Raw genomic sequence first — 19,698 nt, 5'->3', positions numbered from 1 at the left:
TGGAACGGTAGATGACCTTCTTATGAATGTGTCAAAGTGTGGGGGCGTTTGACTAGGATTGTAATTCCTCTTCCTAAAAGAATTAGATTGAAACCAAAAATGTTGATTGTGTTTTCGTATAAGGTATATTGAGCATACTTCTACAAATAGATTTTTGGTTGTGTGTTCTGATTTTTTCTGACATTGGTGTGAATATTATTACGGAATCTAGGGATGCTGAGTTCTTTGAACATGTTTATTCTAAACTTGTACCTCATTAGAGATGTGTTGTTGATCCCCTAGATTTATTTTCAAATAGTCAGAACTTTTTTTAAAGGAAGATGAAGTTGATGTTGAGCCTAAGAGAAGTAAAATAATTAGACTTGAGACTTCTTATGAAACCGACTTCATAACATGCCTAGCTTAGTCTGAGCCACAGACTTGTAAAGAAGCCTTGATATCTACTGAAACCCCATTCTGGTAAGAAGCTTCATTTAGTGAAATGGACTCAGTCCGTTGGAACCAGACTTGGGAGCTTGCTAGTTTACCTCCAGGTTGTAAGACCATGGGATGTAAATGTGTCTTTAAGAGGAAACGATAGGTAGATGAAACTGTGGAAAAATATTAAGCTACGTTGGTAGCTAAAGGCTATAAACTAAAAGAAGGTGTAGATTTCCTTGATTCTAATTCAATTGTGACGGAAATTACTTCCGTTGAGATACTAATTGTTATTGCTGCCATAAAGAACGTAGAGATACATCAGATGGATGTTAAGACAACTTTTTCTAAAACCGTGAATTAGGTAAAGAAATTTACATAGATCAACCTGAAGACTTTGTAGTGAAAGGTTGTGAATACAAAGTTTGTAATTTGAGAAATCTTTGTATGGTTTTCAAATAAGCACGTAAACAGTGACATGGAAAATTTAATCATGTGATAATGGATAGTGGAATTAAATTAATGAATCTGACAAGTATATTTACAAGTAACTTGTTAAGGATGTCTGTGTAATTGTATGTTTGTATGTTGATGATATGCTTGATACAAACATAGATGTGATCAATTCCACTAAAAACATGCACTGAATGAGAACATTGACTTGAAAGACTTGGGCCCTTTTGATGTAATCTTAGGGATGAGGATTAGAAGATAATCAAACATTTATAAGTCTTAGTCGTTCTCATTATGTTGAGTTGTGCTTAAGGTTGGATGTTCTTGACGTTCCTTATGAGATAGTTGAAAATTTTGAATCCCATCATTATCCTATTCTTGTGGGAGATATCCTTCCGGAAGAGGAACCATCTGGATTCATGATGGTGAAGCTTAGGCGGCATAGTTGGCATGAGAATTTGTTGATGTCAGGAGTTCCAATCACTGTTTCGGCTGGTTGGAGACGATATCAGACAAATGCTATTTATGCCATGCAAAACAAGAATGGACAGCATCGACTCTCAAATACACTCCGGAACATAAGAACTGTGTTGCGTTTTTTTGGGGGACTCCAGTGCCTCCTAAGACCACAATTGCTGTTGTACTGAATAAATTTTATTCTTTAAAAGATGAGAATTTGTTTCGGATTATGGCCAAGGGTGTCGTTCTTGATTTTAACACAGAGATATTGCTGAAAGGAAAAAAGATGGGAACTCTTGTTCAAACCGACGGGAAGACTGCTTGTTTCAAGCTTGCATCTGGACTTGAAATTGATAGGTTTATAGGTGCACCAATCCAGACTAGTAGCGGTGTTCGGGGGAAGATTGACAAGTCTTCAGGAGGTGCGATCCTTGAATGCACATTTAAGGACAACATTCGTATGGGCGACACTTTCCTCTTTCCTGTTTTGGCCACACTCGTGCTTCCTTCACTCTTCAAACATATAACTTGCTCTTCAAACACTTAGAGATCACCACAGTCGCCCACGAGGCCTATGACGCCATCACCACCGCTGCCGCCGCCACCATCAACTCTGTCATCGTTGCTTCCGTCCACTTAGGCGCCAGCATCTCCGTCAACGCGGAGGACGAGCTTGCAGTTTCATACAAAGAGGTTGCTCCGAGGCGGCAGCTGATGTATCTGCGATGTGGTGTGCTTATCCATGAGGGGAGATGTGCATTTCTTTCATTTCCAGACCCGCTAGAGATTGAGCAGAGGTTAATTAAGAGGAGAAAACTTCGTGCGGCTCAGGAGAGGTCAAGGAAGAAGACAGTTTTGATCGATCAGGAGAGGAAGCTAAGGAGGAGCAGATATCAGGAGAGATCAAGGAAAAACACAGTTTGGTGATGGCGGATGATGAACCTTCGTCTTACGATAGGGTAGTAGAGTTGTTTTTGCAAAGTTTGCAAAGGTACGGTCCGGCAGTAGCGGGCGTGTAAGTTTGAGAGGAGGCCATTGTGGATGCAGTTGTTCATGAAGACCTATCTAGAAATACACTCCACTTTGCTTCAACATTGATTATTGTAATAGTTGTGGCAATGGAGACCTGGCTGAGTTCCTCCTGGCACTAAGGGTTTGAAATGTTATAATATCGATTTTGCTGTTTTGGGGTTCATTCGTTTGTTTTGCTTATATCTCCGATTTTGTTACTTTCCCAGATACAACAATCTCGCAAAAGTTATTATTAAGTAAACACAAACGTTGTGGTGATCAAACGTCACTCTATCTTTTGCAACAACATGTCTATCCAATAATCTGTGCAAGAGTAGTTGCAAGAAACCCAATACCAACAAACACAACACTTACTTGCAATTTCAAGCCATATGAATCAACAGGAACAACGTTATCAGCAACAAGAACAACGTTATCAATAATAGGACCGCAGAAAACTTGATCCTTAGTTTTGGTTGTTCTGATACTTCGTATACTAATAGGAGTGACACTTGAATCTGCTTTGATTGTGAATAAAATAGCGCTCCACAAAATCCCTGGAGTTCTTTGTATTGTGTAATTATGAACTGTTGATCCTGCTTGAACACCCACTTCGAAGGAACCAATTAATATTGTGTAATTATGAACTGTTGTTGGGAAACGCTGGCCCGACTCCGAACCCGCCATTTAGCACCAGGTTTTTCTTTTCTTTGAGTAGTGGCCCATCTTTGATTACGCCGTCGGTGTCTGTGGAGATTAAACCAGCATATACCGTAGACCTATACCTCAACTTATTTGTCTAATGTTAAAAAAATGAGGAAGTTTATTCTGTACATACCGTAGTTTGCGGGATTCGGAATTAGCCTGAGAATGAATGAATCCAAAACCCCACCACATTTAGTGGTGTTAGTACTTTGATTTTCAAGAGTAAGATTAATCAACTCTTTATTTCCATAAACACCCAAATAGCATGCATGAGTCTGCCAACTACTTGAATTCCCAAATTTCTTGTCGAATGAGACAATAACTGATCTATTCGGAACAGATTAATAGTAAGTAAATAATCATAATTCTGATCATGTTCTTCGACTGCTTTAAATGTTTGACTAATTTTTCCATTTTGGCCTAAATATATTGAATTTCCTTCCTGACCTGAGGAAATGATATACTGTACAGTGCCTTGATATGACCATCCTGGTAGGGAATTGATTGTTGAATTCAATGGTATGAATTGGTTTGTTGAGTTTTTTGGTATGTTTGTTGGTGGTTTTTCAGAGTCTGGGTTTTCAAGATCTGCAGTTTGTCATTCAATAAGAGAACAAGAAAAAGTTGTTAGATTCTGGAAACTTATAAATTCAGTGAGAAGAACGAATAAGTAAGATATGTTTTTGTTTTTATTACCTGCTGCAAATGCACTTGCTATTAAGAGTTGAAGGAGAAGTAATCTTGCAATTCCTGCTTGCCATATTCCCATTACTTTTGTCTCAATGACAGAGGTCTAGCTTTGTATTTCTGTTGCACTTGGGTCTGTTTGTAAAGAGGCAAATGGTTGACCTTGAATCACTGCATTACTGTTTCGGAGGAAGACTTATCTTATTACAGCTCATTTCAGTTTAATCTAATCCCTTTCTTGCAAAAATAAAAATGTTAAGCAAGATACAGTCATCACCTAAAGACTCTCAACTGAGTCAGTTGAAGACCGATTATAAGGCTAGACTCATATGGCTATCTTTTAATATTCGTTTGTTATCTTTGAATAAGTTTCAAATCTGTAACAACTTACTGTGTAATCTTTCAAGTATAAATAATAGTCGAATCCACAAGATTAAGTGTGGAAGTCATTCCTCCAAATATCTGTTCTAAGTTGGTATCAGGAGGGTTCGATCCCCTCGCTTTTCCGTTGTAACAGCCGCCGCCATCACAACCAACAATAGATCACCACCATCAAAACCACTTTCATATCAGCATCCAAACACTCAAATCCCTTCATTCTTCCACTGTGAAAGAAATAATATACCCCTAATCTGCTCATCAAAATACTTCAGAGAGTTTTGAACTATACATCATCTTTAGGTGTTTGTTTTTCCCCCATATCACCAGTTACATCACCTATTTTACTCACATCATCCATCCATTTTACCTGCAACACAAGTCTCTATCACCAAATCATAACAATTCACCACCGCCACTAACACCGTTTTCTGCTAAGCAAGCTTGATCACATGTCTCTAGCTAGTGGCAAGGCCATGTATCAACACTTTAGATCTGGTATTAAAAACTTTCTTAAAAACCAGTTTTAAACAAATTTCAATACCAAAACAAATGTAACCATTACCAATTACATCTGTTAACCAACACAGATCAATACTACCAATTGAAGAGGTATTTCAACTATCTCACACAACCATTTGAAGAGGTATATTGACTATCTCATGCTATGAATTTGAAGAGAAACACCAATTTTCTCATACAACAGTTTGAGGGGCAGTTACAAACTATAGGAAGATTTCTTAAGAATGATGTATCTAAACTCCAGTGATCAATTGGAGGACATCTTTACTAAGGGTCTTCCAACAGAAAGCTTTCATATTCTACGTAGCAAGTTGCACCTTCGCCAACTCCAGTACAACTTGAGCGAAGGTGTTAAACAAGATACAGTCATCACCTAAAGACTCTCAACTGAGTCAGTTGAAGACCGATTATAAGGCTAGACTCATATGGCTATCTTTTAGTATTCGTTTGTTATCTTTGAATAAGTTTCAAATATGTAACAACTTACTGTGTAATCTTTCAAGTATAAATAATAGTCGAATCCACAAGATTAAGCGTGGAAGTCATTCCTCCAAATATCTGTTCTAAGTAAAAACAAGAAAAAATCTTACATTCAGAAGTCAGGTCAAATGAAAGGAAGAAAATTTGACAAATTAGCAAGCAGTTAAATATTAGTCAGGTGCAGTTTAGCACCGTGTCTAGTGTCAAACTCAATCTTAAATTAAACTAAGCAAGGTGCAGTTAAATTTCTTACTTTTCTTCTTGTTATTTGACTTTGACCCAAAGACTACCTTGAGTTTGTTGAAATTGTTTTTCCCATCCTATGTTTCCCTCCATTAACAACCCTCTAGAAAATCAATCAAAAGATCTGAGACTGAAGTAAAAGAAGAGAAAGCATGGGTTGGATCATAGGAGGAGATTCAATAGATTCTATTATATCCATTCAGATTAGACAGCTACTTACACAAGCCATCACTCTTGGTTTGTAATCTCTCATTCTCTCTAACAAAAATGACATCTTTTTTAATTCTCTCGTGATTTTTGGAAGAAATTTTGAATTTATACAAATAAAATAAAATAAAAAAAAGGTTCAGTTGATTTTTATCGAAGTATATTATTGAATTGGAAACAATTTTTGCAGGTAGAATTGTTTCATCCGCGTTGATAATATGGAAGATACTGTTGTGTGTTACTGGGTGTGAATCACCTGTTGTTGTTGATCTCTCTTTTAGTATGGAACCTGGGTTTAAAAGGGTAATCTCTTTTCAATTTGATTGACTTTTTTCTTAAAAGAAATTTGAGTGTAAATTTGTTGTGAAATGATGAATTTATTAAGAAAGTATTGAACTTTGGTTGAAATTCTCTGAAAGTACTGTGTTTTGGTAGTTACCCTTACTGTGGTTGACACTCAGAAATTGTTGGTTGCTCCTGCAGGGTGATATGCTGTTCTTACACATGAACGAGACTCCAATTCGCGCCGGGGAAATCCTTGTGTTTAATATCGAGGTATGTATATTCTGCTGTGATTAGTATGGGGAAAAACCTTCCACTGATTAAGGTTTTAGCTATAGGAAGTCCTGTAACAAGTTAAATTTTCTTGGCGCATGGAGAATTTATTTCGTCTGCTGGATAATTGTGTTTCCAAGCAATGTGCGGTATGTTAAAGTTGCTAAAGTAGAAATCATGTTAAGTGATACAAATTGTAATCATGATATTGCTATTTTCACTTAGTCCAGTTGTTCACCGTGTAATCGAGGTAATTACTTTGATGAGCGCCTAAGGCGCCCTAGGCTTCCAGAAAATTATATGTTTGCGCCTAGGGCGTTTTATTATCTAGGCGCAGGCGCCCCTTGGGCGACTCGGGCGCCTATGCGAGCACAACATAGCAATAAACTGTCACTAACTAAAGTACTGATAAGTTGAAGTTTTTTACATTTTAATCTTTTGCTGAAAAAAAAATCATATTGGAGTTACGCTGTCTTTTACCATGGCAAAATAGTGTCTTAAATGTTAAATGTTAAACCATGTAATAATACTATCATCTGCAGGCTGGATCCGTTCTCACTTGGGCGGTTTTTCATGTTACCGAGCAAGTCATTGTTAAATTCTGAACTTATTCCTTGATATGAAATTTTCTTTGACAGGTTCATGAAAGGCGGGATACTGGAGAAGTTAAAGTCCTCACAAAAGGTACCCTATTATTTGGAATCTAGATTTTGAGAAAGTTGAGCTCAGTGAACTAACTTTTACAACGAGGTTCTAAACGCTTTATCTTCTTGTCTTTGCAAGACAATAATTTCGTTAAACTATCTTTAGTGATCCCACATTATGCTCATAACCATCCAAGTTTTAAATGTCTTCTCTGTTTCAGGGGATAGTAATGTTCAGCCTGACAAGAGGCTGTATGCTCCAGGTCAGGAATGGCTTTATCGGCATCACGTTGTAGGAAGAGCTGTGGGGTAAGCACATTTGGCGCTCGTGTCTACCTACATATTTTCTCTTTACCGTGGCTCACTAGGATTGTTCTGTTCTGGGTAGCAACAACTCATACAGCATTTTGGCTGAACCTACTCTCCTTGGGGAGAGTTCATGGATTCGTCCCGGGGAATTCCTCCACACATATCTGATTATCATTAAGACATCTTCTTCAGCACACCTAGAGAAATAGCATTTTGTTGATGTGTCATCATAGTGTTGATCACTTTGGTAATTTATTTGCAGTTTCTTACCATATGTCGGGTGGCTGACAATTATAGTGACTGAAAATCCTATCATCAAGGTTTGCATTCTTCAACAGAACTTATATGCAATGGTCACGCTAACTCTAAATTTCGCAATCTTTTCATTCTTTCCACAGATCTTCAATAGTTTTTTTTATCTTTGTGCAGTATGTTCTAATTGGTGCCTTGGGGTTGTTTATTATAACATCAAAGAATTAAGCAAATTCAAATTTGGACAGTCTCGATTGAGATGCTTGATTGATTGACTTGCTGCTTCTCTTTTACGTTCCCTTGTAATATCTATATGTACGTTGGACGAAAAAATTGAACTTCTGTTTTGATTAGACCATGTTGCTTCTGACTTCGGTTTTGTTTTGTGTCAATGGTAGGTAAGAAATATGTGGTCTCAATTCTCAAGCGCGTGCATTTATTTTTGTAGTCAAAAACCCAAGATACATTTTCAAAATCATAAAAATTCAAACACGTCAAAGTGAGAACATGACTTGGTCTCATGCTTGTTCTAGCTTTAGACATTTTATGTTCTCACCTTTATATATACCAACAATGCATGCTCTCCTGTTCTAAGCACTACCTAGTAAGTCTAAGGTATTTGCATCATAAGATTTCAATCTTCCCTTAATTCATCTTTTAGTCAGGATTTTCATAATCCAATTGTGTGTCCGATTTTCGATCAACCATCAAACTAACGGCAAAAAATGAGGATGCTTCTCTCCCAAGTGTTTCGATTATTATGCCTCATCCTCCTCTTATCTCAAGTCGCTGGCAGGTAAATAACTCATAAGCTTTTATTTTGATCCTAGTTATAAATAATTTGATGTTTAAGCAACTGCAAATTCTTCTTCTTAATGTCACCTGGCTAAGTATACATATTTGTTTATCTAAGATTGATTGTATTGCACCATGCAACCGTTATCAATTTGGCATTATTAATGGTTCCTTTCTTTTTGATCTATAAAAGTATGGGCCGAGAGGCAGATAAGCCAAGGCCACAATCACCGGTTCTTATAAGAGGGCAGCCTTCACCACGTCCTTGAAAACCATAGTGACGCATGAGCTTTCGACATAGGGAGGAAAAGGATCATTTTGCTGGTTGTAGTGAATTAAGATTAAGTTTTAATTTACATAATCACATTAGCATTTAAAAAATATGAATTAAAAGAAAAGGTGGGCGAGAGCAGGAATAATTGTTATAGGTTTTATCATTTAAAATATTTCTTTTCGCTTTTCTATGAGAGTTTTTTGTATTGTAACAAAATAATCATAATTTTTTTCTCTCGTCTAAGATAAGTGATACGAGTCTTAGATATTGCTTTAATTTGTAAAGGTAAAAAGTAGAAATAAATTTATTTTGTGGTTATGCTCTTATTGATTTGTGTTATTTATTAACAACCTGAATAACAAGGCATGCAATTGTCTAGTTATGCGGAATTTATTTATTTTCGAAAAAGAGGTAAGTCATTTATCATAAACTTTGATTCAAGATCATAAGTATTTACATGACTGATTCGGATGTACCCGACAGTTACAATAAATTCAAACACACTACATTGACATCCAAGCCATTTAAAGTCGTAGTCCCACGACCTAATCTGAAAACGAATTCCTATTATTCCTAACTGATTCGGCTATAACAAGACAAGTTTAAACGGTCTTGGTTGGATCAAAAGTAACAGATCCAAACATATAAGAAATCTAAAATCAATAGAGATGTTAGGATCGAAAAATCCCAATAGTTTCTCAGGGTTTTTTCCAGACTCATAGTAAAACATGTGACATAGGTATGCAAGGATCCATAGATCCAACCATTTATCGATGTTTTTTTTCTTCAAAATAACGGTAACATTTAAAGGTAATAAGTATAATCTAACACGGTTATAATCTGGCTGAATCGATATCGAAATCGATCTTGGTGTCTTTGTAAAACCTTTCAATTTGTCTGTGTTTTTGGAAAACATGTTGTTGCTGGAAGTAAATCTATAACAACCACGAGTAACAAGGCGCACAATTGTCTAATAATATACAGAATATGCATCCTTATTAGAAAATAGTCACACGATTTTTGATAATGAAATACAATGTTAAATATGGGTTTGTTGAGTTTTTTTGGCATGTTTCTTGGTAATATTTCGAAGTCAAGGTTTTGAAGATTTGTATTTTTTTAATCAATGAGAAAAGAAGGACAATTTGTTAGTTTTTGGAAACTAGTAAATTTTGTGAGAAGAATGAACGAGAAAAATAGTTTTTTTTTGTTCTCATTACCTGCTGCAAATGCACTTGTTGTTACGAGTTGAAGGGGAAGTACTCCTGCTTGCCATATCCTCGTTACTCTTGTTTTAGAGAGAGAGAAAAAGAGAGGCCTAATCATGTATTTATGTTTGTGTGTACTTTGTCAAGTGGCAAATGGTTGACTTTCAGTACATTAAGTTGACATTAAGCAAACACTGCACTATGGTCTATGCTTGAAAGTCTCCTTCATGTTCTAGAGGAAAACTTATCTTGTTACAACTAGTTTTAGTTTAGTTTTGTCCATCTCTTATAAGGAGGCCTTTTTACCAAAATTAAAAACAAAGGTTTTACAAAAAAAAAAAAAAAAGTGGCAGTAACTAAATACAACTCACCATTTGATTAAATACGACCCTTACTTAGAAATGGTTAGTGATATCACCTTAAATATAGTGGATAATGAAAACCCACCATCATCTTGTCGACTCTCGAGATATTTTTTTTATGTTTTCAGTCTTTATTCCCTGAACATGAGTACATGACATTAGTTTGTTTTCAATTCAATTGTCATGGCAAGATCCATATATGAAACTGGAGTGTTATCGGTTGCCACAAAATAAACAACGAAGATTATATGAGCAATGAGCAATCCACAAAATATTCTCTGAATCCACAACTCATATTCTTGCGGAGTTGAGCAATAGGTATTCCTAATTATTTCCTCTCAATCAATCTAGCATAAGAATTTAATGATTCTATTTATAATTAAATCTTCTTATACAAAATATATCAACAATAATTTCGAAAACAAATTGCCTTCCCTAATCTATAATTTAGTCCTTTAAAGATCTAAAATTTACATCAGTAATCTAATCTTGATCTGCTACATCAACGATTATAATATTTAGGCCATAAGAGGTAATAGTTGACAAAAAAGGTTTGCATTAGTAATCTAATCTTCTTTTTTATAATAAGCAAAAAAGTTTTGCATCAATTATTGAAACCCAAAGTGGAACAAAAACGGAAGAAGAACGTGGAAACTCACTAAAACCAGGGACGATGACAGGGGTGGGTTTTGATTACTTACGTGAAGTATGTCAATAAGTATTTTGGTTTTTAGAAAGGATTGTATTTAACTTAGTGATGGGTTGTATTTTGTCACCGCCAAAAATATACTTACATTCAGAAGTCAAATAAAATGGAAGGAAGTAATTTGTCAAATTTGCAGTTAAATCTAAGTTAGGTGCGGCTGAAAACCATGTCTGGTGTCAAACCCAACTTGAAATTAGGTGTAGCACCAAGCATGATTTTAATATGTGACTGTTGATGGGACACACATTTCACTAATGCATGATTATGGCCAATGACTCCTACATACCAGATGAACTTACAAACTACGTCTAAAATGAAGTGATATTTAAGTGGAGAGTTGTGCAACAAGCGGATCCTCAATTGAGAAAATTGCCTAAACCTTTAACAGATGTACTGCACGGGAGTGCTTTGAGTTGGAGAGATCAATCTGTAAGATTCCGGCTTAAACCAAGACAATGGTCGTTCCAGAATCAATTCGGTCACAAAGAGGGATGAGGGTCGATCTCTAGGAGAGAAGCTGAGAATTGTGTGAGATCAATGGAAATTGATGGATTGTGGATGTGTTGGAGACTTCTGCAAGTTTGATGAACCGTCAATGAATGCTGATCAGATTGATTGAGTTTTGTCCAATAGTATTTGACTAAGATCTGTTAGGTTGAGTTAAGTTATCAAATCATAGGTTAACGAGCCTATTTATATTGAAGAAGTAGTTAACACATTGATCTCCAGTATGTGTGATCATGGTTGCAGAGGAGTGGAAGAGTAGGGAAGTGGGAAATCGTGGTTGAACCAGTTCCACATTGCGCAGAAGACTTGGTTGATTGTTCGTCCACCACTCTGCTAACTCCTTCAACTGCTAGAACAACTTACTCACATTTCTCATCATGAATGTACTGTTACATCGCATGTGTTGTAGACCGCCAGACCAAAATCCTAGTGAATACCCCCAAGTGACATGATTGATGTCTCATGTATGTGAAGTCTACAAGGCAGGCGTGTATTTATTTGGTCAATTATTGACTTGGATAGACCATGAGTCTTAGCCTTGATGAGTCGAGCATAATTGAAGAATGTGATATGCTATGATGAATTGAGCATGAGGTGTCTGCTGGGACAATAATAATGCATAGACGTCGAGTCTGATGAATTGTGACATGTCATTGTACCAATTGAGGTAGCAATGATGCTTGGATGATTTAGATTGACGAACGTCAGTCTAATGAGATTGCTCAATCATTGACCTATTTTGATATGTCGAATATTTGACACGAAATCAGATATTTCTGAATTATTGTAGAATATCCATTTCTGATCCACTATATCATGAGTTGTCGAATGAAAAAATAAGAATTAGTATTGGTAAATATTAGATGATCGATGGTTTTCCAATTAAATATTGGATGGTCGCCCAATGTCATGTTGTTTCTTGGACGGATGAGCAAAAAAATGTTGGTAGCAGGACCGAACATTAAATATTAATTAAAATATTGATAGATTGATCAATATGAAGATTATTGACATTCATCAGAATTATCATAAGTCCGAAACTCTAATGTTGGAGAACCCTGGATCCAGGAGATGGAAAGTTGTCCAATATGGGTAGAGATACTGACCAACCAATAGGTATAAGGATCGTCCATTAGTGGTGGAAAACCGGCTAGGCGGTGTATGGAGAATTATCCAACTGGTGTATGGAGAATTATCCAAATATGGAGATTTTTCAAAGTGGAGGAGTATCCAAGATATGGAGGATTATCCAAGTGGAGGATTATCCAAAATATGGGGTTCTTACCCATCTTGACAAGGTCGGCCTAGATAAGGTATCAAAAGTTAAAAATCGTCTCGAGGATCATTTCTGTACTGAAATATGTGGAGCAGCAAGATTTTCCTCCTTGTCCGGTCTCGAAGAAGATGGCTTGTATAATATGCTTGAAATTAATCATCTGGGAGAAATGCTGTCGGATTCTCAGTTCCTTCCTTTGTCATGGCGGGCCGAACATCCTTACGTGCTGGTAGACCGTTTTGAAGTGCATGGGGATAAACAATGCAATAGGAACTTAAGTCTGTACGGTTATCTCAGAGGTTGTGATATCAAGAAAGGAACTAAGGTCCATATTGCTGGTGCTGGTGATTTCTCTTTAGCTGGCATTACAAGGTCATTTGATCCTTGCCCTTTAAAGGTTGACGATTCTTTTCGTTTTTGCAGAACAGGGAATTATTTAAGGTTGGATGTTCTTGACGTTCCTTATGAGATAGTTGAAAATTTTGAATCCCATCATTATCCTATTCTTGTGGGAGATATCCTTCCGGAAGAGGAACCATCTGGATTTATGATGGTGAAGCTTAGGCGACATAGTTGGCATGAGAATTTGTTGATGTCAGGAGTTCCAAACACTGTTTCGGCTGGTTCGAGACGATATCAGACAAATGCTATTTATGCCATGGAAAACCAGAATGGACATCATCGGCTTCTCAAATACACTCCAGAACATAAGAACTGTGTTTCGTTTTTTTGGGGGCCTCCGGTGCCTCCTAAGACCACAATTGCTGTTGTAATGAATAAATTTTATTCTTTAAAAGATGAGAATTTGTTTCGGATTATGGCCAAGGGTGTCGTTCTTGATTTTAACAATGACACAGAGATATTGCTGAAAGGAAAAAAGATGGCAACTGTTCAAACTGACGGGAAGACTGCTTGTATCAAGCTTGCATCTGGACTTGAACCTGACAGGTTTATAGGTGCACCAATTCAGACTAGTAGCGGTGTTCGGGGAAGGATTGACAAGTCTTCAGGAGGTGCGATCCTTGAATGCACATTTAAGGACATTATTCGTATGGGCGACATTTTCCTGTTTCCTGTTTTGGCCACACTCGTGCTTCCTTCACTCTTCAAACAGTTAAATTTTCTCTTCAAACACTTAGAGATCCCCACCATCGCCACCGACGACGCCTATGCCGCCATCACCGATGCTGCCGCCGCTACCATCAACTTTGTCGCCACCGACACGGTCCATTTTGGCGCCACCATCACTGTCAATGCCGAGGACGAGCTTGCATTTTTATACAAAGAGGATGCTCCGAGGCGGAAGATGCCTTATCTTCGACGTGGTGTGCTTATCCATGAGGGGAGATGTTGTTTTCTTTCATTTCCAGACCCGCTAGAGATTGAGCAGAGGTTAATTAAGAGGAGAAAACGTTGTGCGGCCCAGGAGATATCAGGAGAGGTCAAGAAAGAACACAGTTTTGATCGATCAGGAGAGGAAGCTAAGGAGGAACAGATATCAGGAGAGGTCAAGGGAAAAGACAGTTTAAATCGATCAGGTTGGGAAGCAATGGTGATCGCGGATGATGAATCTGTGTCGGCACTAGAGTTGTTTCAGCAAAGGTGCCCGCCCCCGGGCATGTAAGTTAGGGAGGAGGCCACTGTGGATGCAGTTGTTTATGAAGAACCAGGTAGAAACATACTCCATTTTTTGCTGAACAATAACATTGATTGTTATAATAGTTGTGGCAATGGATTTTGATGTTTTGGGTTTCATTCATTTGTTTTGTTTATATCTCCGAGTTTGTTACTTTCCCATAACCTTAATTGCTCTAGAAGAAGAAGAAGAAGAAGAAGAAGAAGAAGAAGAGAGAAGAAGAAGAAGAGAGAGAAGAGAAGAGAAGAGAAGAAGACGAGAAAGAAGAAGAAAAGAGAAGAAGAAAGAAAGAAGAAGAAGAATAAGAAGAAGAAAGAAGAAAAGAAGAAAGAAGAAGAAGAAAAAGAAGAAGAAGAAAGAAGAAGAGAAAGAAGACGAACGAGAGGAAGAAGAGAGAAGGAAAGAGAAGAGGAAAGAAGAAGAAGAAGAAAAGAAAGAAGAAGAAGGCGAAGAGAAAGAAAAGAGAAGAGAAAAAGAGAAGAAGAAGAAAGCAAGACGAGAAGAAGAAGAAGAAGAAGAAAAAAAAAAAAAGAAGAAGAAGACGAGAAGAAGAAAGAAGAAGAGAAGAAGAAAGAAGAAGACGCAGAAAAGAAGCAGAAGAAGAGAAAAGAAAGAAGCGAAGAAAGAAGAAGAAGAGAAGAAGAAGAAGAAGAAGAGAAAGAAGAAGCAGACGAAAGAAGAAGAGAAGAAGAAGAAGAAGCGAAAAAGAGGAGAAAGCAGAAGAGAAAGAGAGAAGAAGACAGAAGAAGCAGAGAAGAGAAGAAAGAAGAAGAAGAAAGAAGAAGGAGAAGAAGAAGAGACGAGAAAGAACGAAAGAAGAAGAAGAAGAAGAAGAAGGGGGAAAGAAGAAGGAAAGAAGAGAAGGAGAAAAGAAGAGAAAGAGACGACAAAGAAGAGAAGAAGAAGAAAAAGAAGAAGAAGGAGAAGAAGAACGAAGAAGAAGAAAGAAAGAGAAGAAGAAGAAGAGAAAAGAAGAAGAGAAAGAAAGAGAAGAAGAAAAAAAGAAGAGAAAGAAGAAGAAGAAGAAGAAGAAGAGAAGAAAAGACGAGAAGGAAGCAGAAGAAGAAAGAAGAAGAAAAGAAGAAGAGAAGAGAAGACGAAGAAGAAGAAGAAGAAAGAAAGAAAGAAGAAGAAGAGGAAGAAGAAGAAGAAAGAAGAAGACAGAAGACGAAGAAAGAAGAAGAAGAAGACGAGAAGAAAAAGAGAAGAAGAAGAAAGAAGAAAGACGAAAGAAAGGAAGAAGAAGAGAGAAGAAAGAAAGAGAAGAAAGAAGAAGAAGAAAGAAGAAAGAAAGAAGAAAGAGAAGAAGAAGAAAGAAGAAGGACGAAGAAGAAGAAAGAAAGAAGGAAGAAGAAGAAGAAGAAGAAAGAGAAGAGAGAAGAAGAAGAAAGAAAAGAAGAAGAAGAAGACGAAGAAGAAGAAAGAAAAGAAGAAGAAGAAGAAGGAAGGACGAGAAAGAGAAGAAAGCAGAAGAAGAAGGACGAAAGAAGAAAGAAGAAAGAAGAAGAAGAAAAGAAGAGAAAGAAGAAGAAGAAAGAAAGAAAGAAGAAGAAAGAAAGAAGAAGAAAGAAGGGAAGAGAAGAAGAAGAAGAAGAAGAAGAGAAGAACGAAAGAGAAGAACGAAGAAAGAAGAAGATAGAAGAAGAAAAGAAGAAGAAGAAGAAAGCACAAGACGCCGAAACGAGAAGAAGAAGGAAGACAGAAGAAGAAGAAGAAAGAAGAAGAAGAAAGAAGAAAGAAGAAGAAAGAAGAAGAGAGAGAAAGAAGAAGAAGAAGAAGAAGAAGAAGAAGAGAAAGAAGAAGAAGAAAGAAGAAAAGAAGAAGCAAGACGAAAGAAGAAGAGGAAAAGAATGACAGAAAGAAAGAAGAAAGAAGTGAAGACGAAAGAAGAAAGACAAGAGAAAGAGAAGAAGAAGAAGGAAAGAAGAGAAGAAAGAAGAAGAAGAAGAAAAGAAGAAGAAGAAGAAAGAAGAAGAGAAGAAAAGAAGAAGAAGAAGAAAAAGAAGGAAGAAGAAAGAAGCAGAAGAAGAAGAAAAGAAAGAAGAGAAGAAGAAAAGAAAGAACGAGAAGAAAGAAGAAGAAAAGAAGAAAGAAGAAGAAGAAGACGAAGAAGAAGAAGAAAAGAAGAAAGAAGAAAAGAAGACGAAAAAAGAAGAAAGAAGAGACAGAAAGAAAGAAGAAAGAAGAAGAAAAGAAGAAGAGAAAAGAAAAGAAGAAAGAAGAGAAGGAAGAAGAAGAACAGAGAAGAAGAGAAGAAGAAGAAGAAGAGAGAAGAAAAGAAGAAAAAAGAAAAAGAAGAAGAAGAAGAAGAAGAAGAAAGAAGAAAGAAGAAGAAGAGAAGAAAAGAAGAAGAAGAAGAAGAAGAAGAAGAAGAGAAGAAAGAAGAAGAAGAAGAAGAAGAAGAAGAAGAAGAAGAGAAGAAGAAGAAAGAAGAAGAAGAAGAAGAAGAAGAAGAAGAGAAGAAGAAGAAGAAGAAGAAGGGTGTCCATTCAGTTTAGACAGCTACTTACACAAGCAATCACTCTTGGTTTGTAATCTCTCATTCTCTCTAACAAAAATGACATCTTTTTTAGTTCTCAATCTTTTTTCATGATTTTTGGAAGAAATTTTGAATTTATACCAAAAAAAAAAATGATCTGGTTGACAGGATGTTGTATGCGCAAGGTCAACAATGGCTTAATCGGCATCACATTGTGGGAAGAGCCGTGGACTGGAGTAAGCAAAGTTGGCTTCAGTGTCTCCCTTCATATTTCTCTTTCGGAACGTAAAATAGTTTTAATTGTTGATTGAACACTGTGGCACCCTGGGATTGTAGCAACAACCCATATTTGGAAAGACTTTTGGTATAGGGGTTTTTAGGCTAAGGCCCGACCCATGGATAACCCGTAATATGAGGCCCCTAGTTAAAAGAGTTTTAAAACCAGGCCCCGAATTGAAAATAAATTTAATGAAAGTTGAAATGACTAAATTAGCCTCAAGTATATAAGAGTCTTCACCTAGGTTTTCTCTCACACAAACACATTTATTTTCATTTTAGGAGAGAGAAAACGGATCTCATCTGAAAAATTTGCAGAGAAATATTTTTTTAGATTCGACAAACGAAAACCAAAACACAGGTAGGTTTTTGATCAAATCTTGTTCTCCCTGTATAATCTTTTCTTCTTCTTCTTCCTGTTTAGTCTTCCCGACCAATTTGTTGATTGATTTAATCTTTTCATCTTCTTTTTCTTCCCTGTTTAATCTTTTTCTTCTTCCTGTTTAAATCTTCTAGCCGAAAAACCAGAAGAACAAACCTAGAAGTAGTTTTGTGATCTGTTTGCTGAGGGGAAAAAAAAAGAAGCGAAGAAAGGTCTGTTTTCTCTCTTCTCCTTTTCCTCTCTGGTTTTAGGTTTCGATTTCTGCTCACATGTTTCGCTTCATCATGATTGATGTTTTGATTTCATTTGTCTGTTGATTTTGTGGTTGTTTTTGAAAATTAGGGTTTCGCAACTAATTTTGACTGATTTTGGTTTTATGATTTAAAATCAACTAATTTATATTCTTACAATTTCCACTGCAAATCAGATTCAGGAGATAATCAAATGGCAAGAGGAAGAAGGAATCCACCTGAAGAAGATCTTGCATTAACATGTATTATGATTCTTTCACTTCAAGATGCCATTTACTATTGGGGTATATGTTTTGTGATGTTTCTTTTGTGATAGAGCATGTGCAACTACAAAAATATAACATGTGTAACTGTAGAAATAGATTTAGTGTAACTACAGAAATATAACCTGTGTAAGTGTAGAAATAGAGTTACACAATAGAAACTGGGTAACTATAGAAATAAAGCTTGTGTAACTATAAGTTACACATTCAAAATCTCACCACTGACTGTATTGTGGTTTGTATACTGATTGTGTAACTTATAGTTACACATACAAATGAGGCTATGTAACTGTAAGTTACATCACTATTAAAAATCTCACCACTGACTTGACTTAGGTTATGTTTAGCTTGTGTAATTAATAGTTACACATAAACATTGGTTGTGTAAATTAAAGTTACATCTTCATAAAGTATGTGTAAGTTAAGGTTACACCTTGTATAATGTCTAAGATTAAGTTGCACAACACATTATAGCATGATTTCAGTTTGTTTACTTGGCAAATACACATTCTTTGTACCATGCTTTTGATTTTGCAATTAAAAAAGAGTGTATTTGATAAGTACACAACTTACTGATTCTTGTTGTTTTTTTGTATAATGTGTACAGGAAAGTTAAGACACTCATTGAATGCAGTTCAAGATTTGGTGAAAGAAATAAAACCAATAGGGCTATCTGACAGAGTTAAAATGTATCTTAGGAAAGCGCCTTATGGTGATCTTGTCATGTTGTATTACGATGAATTCGATGTTGCTGCTCCAAAGAACATGAAACAAATAACAACTAACAAGCATGGGGTTTTGAAGATTTTAAACTGCTTTTATAGAGATTTTGACGTACCATATGCATTTAAATTTGGAGAAAACTTTATAGAGTCTACACCGGAAAAGTTTGCTGGTATAACTGAAATGAAAAGGATTGGAAGTAGAAGAGGTCAAAAGTTGATACAAAGGTTTAATGTAAAGAAGGTGGATGAAAACGTATTATACAGCAAATATTTTTCTGATATCAAAGAAACACAACATTCAACGTCAGTGACCAAGAAGAAGATTATGAAGACAATAATAGAAGTTATGAAGAAGAAAATGAGAAGAACAAAACTTGAGGATAAGCATGTAGTTTTTTTGATAGGTTTTTATTTGTGTTGTGTACTTTTTTTTGGCGACAAAAATGCTAGCTCAGTAAATATTAAATATCTTGCACTTGTCGAAACTTATGAAACTGTTCTCGAGGTCTCCTGGCTAGATGTGGTACATGAGCATTTGTTCGAAGAAATACTAAAAAATGCAGAATGTCCTTCAAACGTGAAGGGTTGTGTGCAATACATACTCATAGGGATAATGTTTTTGCTTGATTGTTGTTCAAGTAGTTTTACTGCTGAGTTTTAGATATTTTTTGTTGATCGACTAATTAAATTGATTGATTGTTTATATGTTGGAGATCTTGTTTACTAAGCACACACCAGCAGGATTAATACAAAAAGTTCAAAATAGCGAACAAAAGATCCCGAGGGTTGGAAGGTGGGACATGCAAGTGATATCAGATTTCATAGCTGGTACAAACATGACAGAGTTTACCATAAGTGTTTGCTATTACTTGCAAAAGAGCTTGTGTAGATGATATTTACACATGCAAAATATCAGTTAAATTTTTTATATGGCATGTGTAAGTTAAAGTTACACATATAGATGAGCTTGTGTAACTTTAAGTTACACTTGCAGATCTCACCACTGGATTGTGTAACTTTAAGTTACACGTGCATTATTTCCATCTCTTTTTGACCTTTCCGTCTGTTAAATGCAGCCAACTGCTAGCTTTGTGGAAGAGTTTTAACATATTGAAAAAGAGCTTTGTATATCAACAGTGGAACCAAGCAAGGGAATCTGAAAAGGTGGCTACGACATAGAACAATTGAGAGAGGAAAATCAAAAGAAGCAACTACAAGAAAACCAACAAATATTTG

The 19,698-nt window shown here is 36.3% G+C and overlaps 4 protein-coding genes across 4 annotated transcripts; 3 read left to right on the top strand and 1 right to left on the bottom strand.

Moving 5' to 3' along the window:
• Nucleotides 1-2,690: 2,690 nt before the first annotated feature.
• Nucleotides 2,691-3,847, bottom strand: LOC113340922. Its single transcript, XM_026585972.1, has 2 exons — nt 3,742-3,847; nt 2,691-3,633 (listed from the first exon to the last, which is right to left on the bottom strand). Exons 1-2 carry the CDS (start codon nt 3,812-3,814, stop codon nt 3,278-3,280), a joined length of 429 nt encoding a protein of 142 aa, XP_026441757.1. The 5' UTR covers nt 3,815-3,847; the 3' UTR covers nt 2,691-3,277.
• Nucleotides 3,848-5,395: 1,548 nt separating this feature from the next.
• On the top strand, nt 5,396-8,709 carry LOC113340910 (signal peptidase complex catalytic subunit SEC11A-like). The gene is made up of 8 exons (XM_026585963.1): nt 5,396-5,592; nt 5,753-5,865; nt 6,046-6,117; nt 6,756-6,801; nt 6,983-7,070; nt 7,333-7,390; nt 7,500-8,118; nt 8,311-8,709. The coding sequence occupies exons 1-7, from the start codon at nt 5,508-5,510 to the stop codon at nt 7,548-7,550; spliced, it is 513 nt and encodes a 170-aa protein (XP_026441748.1). The 5' UTR covers nt 5,396-5,507; the 3' UTR covers nt 7,551-8,118; nt 8,311-8,709.
• Nucleotides 8,710-12,376: 3,667 nt separating this feature from the next.
• Nucleotides 12,377-14,074, top strand: LOC113340954 (ribosome biogenesis protein BMS1 homolog). Its single transcript, XM_026586000.1, has one exon. The coding sequence runs from the start codon at nt 12,377-12,379 to the stop codon at nt 14,072-14,074; it is 1,698 nt and encodes a 565-aa protein (XP_026441785.1).
• A 2,383-nt stretch (nt 14,075-16,457) lies between these two features.
• LOC113340953 lies at nt 16,458-19,123 on the top strand. The gene is made up of 4 exons (XM_026585999.1): nt 16,458-16,613; nt 16,734-17,435; nt 17,651-17,758; nt 18,345-19,123. Exons 3-4 carry the CDS (start codon nt 17,668-17,670, stop codon nt 19,121-19,123), a joined length of 870 nt encoding a protein of 289 aa, XP_026441784.1. The 5' UTR covers nt 16,458-16,613; nt 16,734-17,435; nt 17,651-17,667.
• Nucleotides 19,124-19,698: the final 575 nt, after the last annotated feature.

The sequence above is a fragment of the Papaver somniferum genome, unplaced genomic scaffold (assembly GCF_003573695.1).
Source record: "Papaver somniferum cultivar HN1 unplaced genomic scaffold, ASM357369v1 unplaced-scaffold_24, whole genome shotgun sequence".
Classification (NCBI taxonomy): Eukaryota; Viridiplantae; Streptophyta; class Magnoliopsida; order Ranunculales; family Papaveraceae; genus Papaver; species Papaver somniferum.
The sequence above is the reverse complement of the archived record's forward strand: the minus strand, read 5'-3'. Positions and strand labels throughout refer to the sequence as shown.

What these genes read in the sequence shown, in the direction of transcription:
- LOC113340922 (XM_026585972.1), bottom strand. Translation starts at nt 3,814, where the DNA reads ATGGGAATATGGCAAGCAGGAATTGCAAGATTACTTCTCCTTCAACTC. An exon ending in AGCAAGTGCATTTGCAGCAG is followed by an intron (nt 3,634 to 3,741) that starts GTAATAAAAACA and finishes GACAAACTGCAG; the next exon opens with ATCTTGAAAACCCAGACTCT.
- LOC113340910 (XM_026585963.1), top strand. Translation starts at nt 5,508, where the DNA reads ATGGGTTGGATCATAGGAGGAGATTCAATAGATTCTATTATATCCATT. An exon ending in TCCTTGTGTTTAATATCGAG is followed by an intron (nt 6,118 to 6,755) that starts GTATGTATATTC and finishes TTTCTTTGACAG; the next exon opens with GTTCATGAAAGGCGGGATAC. An exon ending in GTTGTAGGAAGAGCTGTGGG is followed by an intron (nt 7,071 to 7,332) that starts GTAAGCACATTT and finishes ATTTATTTGCAG; the next exon opens with TTTCTTACCATATGTCGGGT.
- LOC113340954 (XM_026586000.1), top strand. Translation starts at nt 12,377, where the DNA reads ATGGAGATTTTTCAAAGTGGAGGAGTATCCAAGATATGGAGGATTATC.
- LOC113340953 (XM_026585999.1), top strand. Translation starts at nt 17,668, where the DNA reads ATGGCAAGAGGAAGAAGGAATCCACCTGAAGAAGATCTTGCATTAACA. An exon ending in AGATGCCATTTACTATTGGG is followed by an intron (nt 17,759 to 18,344) that starts GTATATGTTTTG and finishes TAATGTGTACAG; the next exon opens with GAAAGTTAAGACACTCATTG.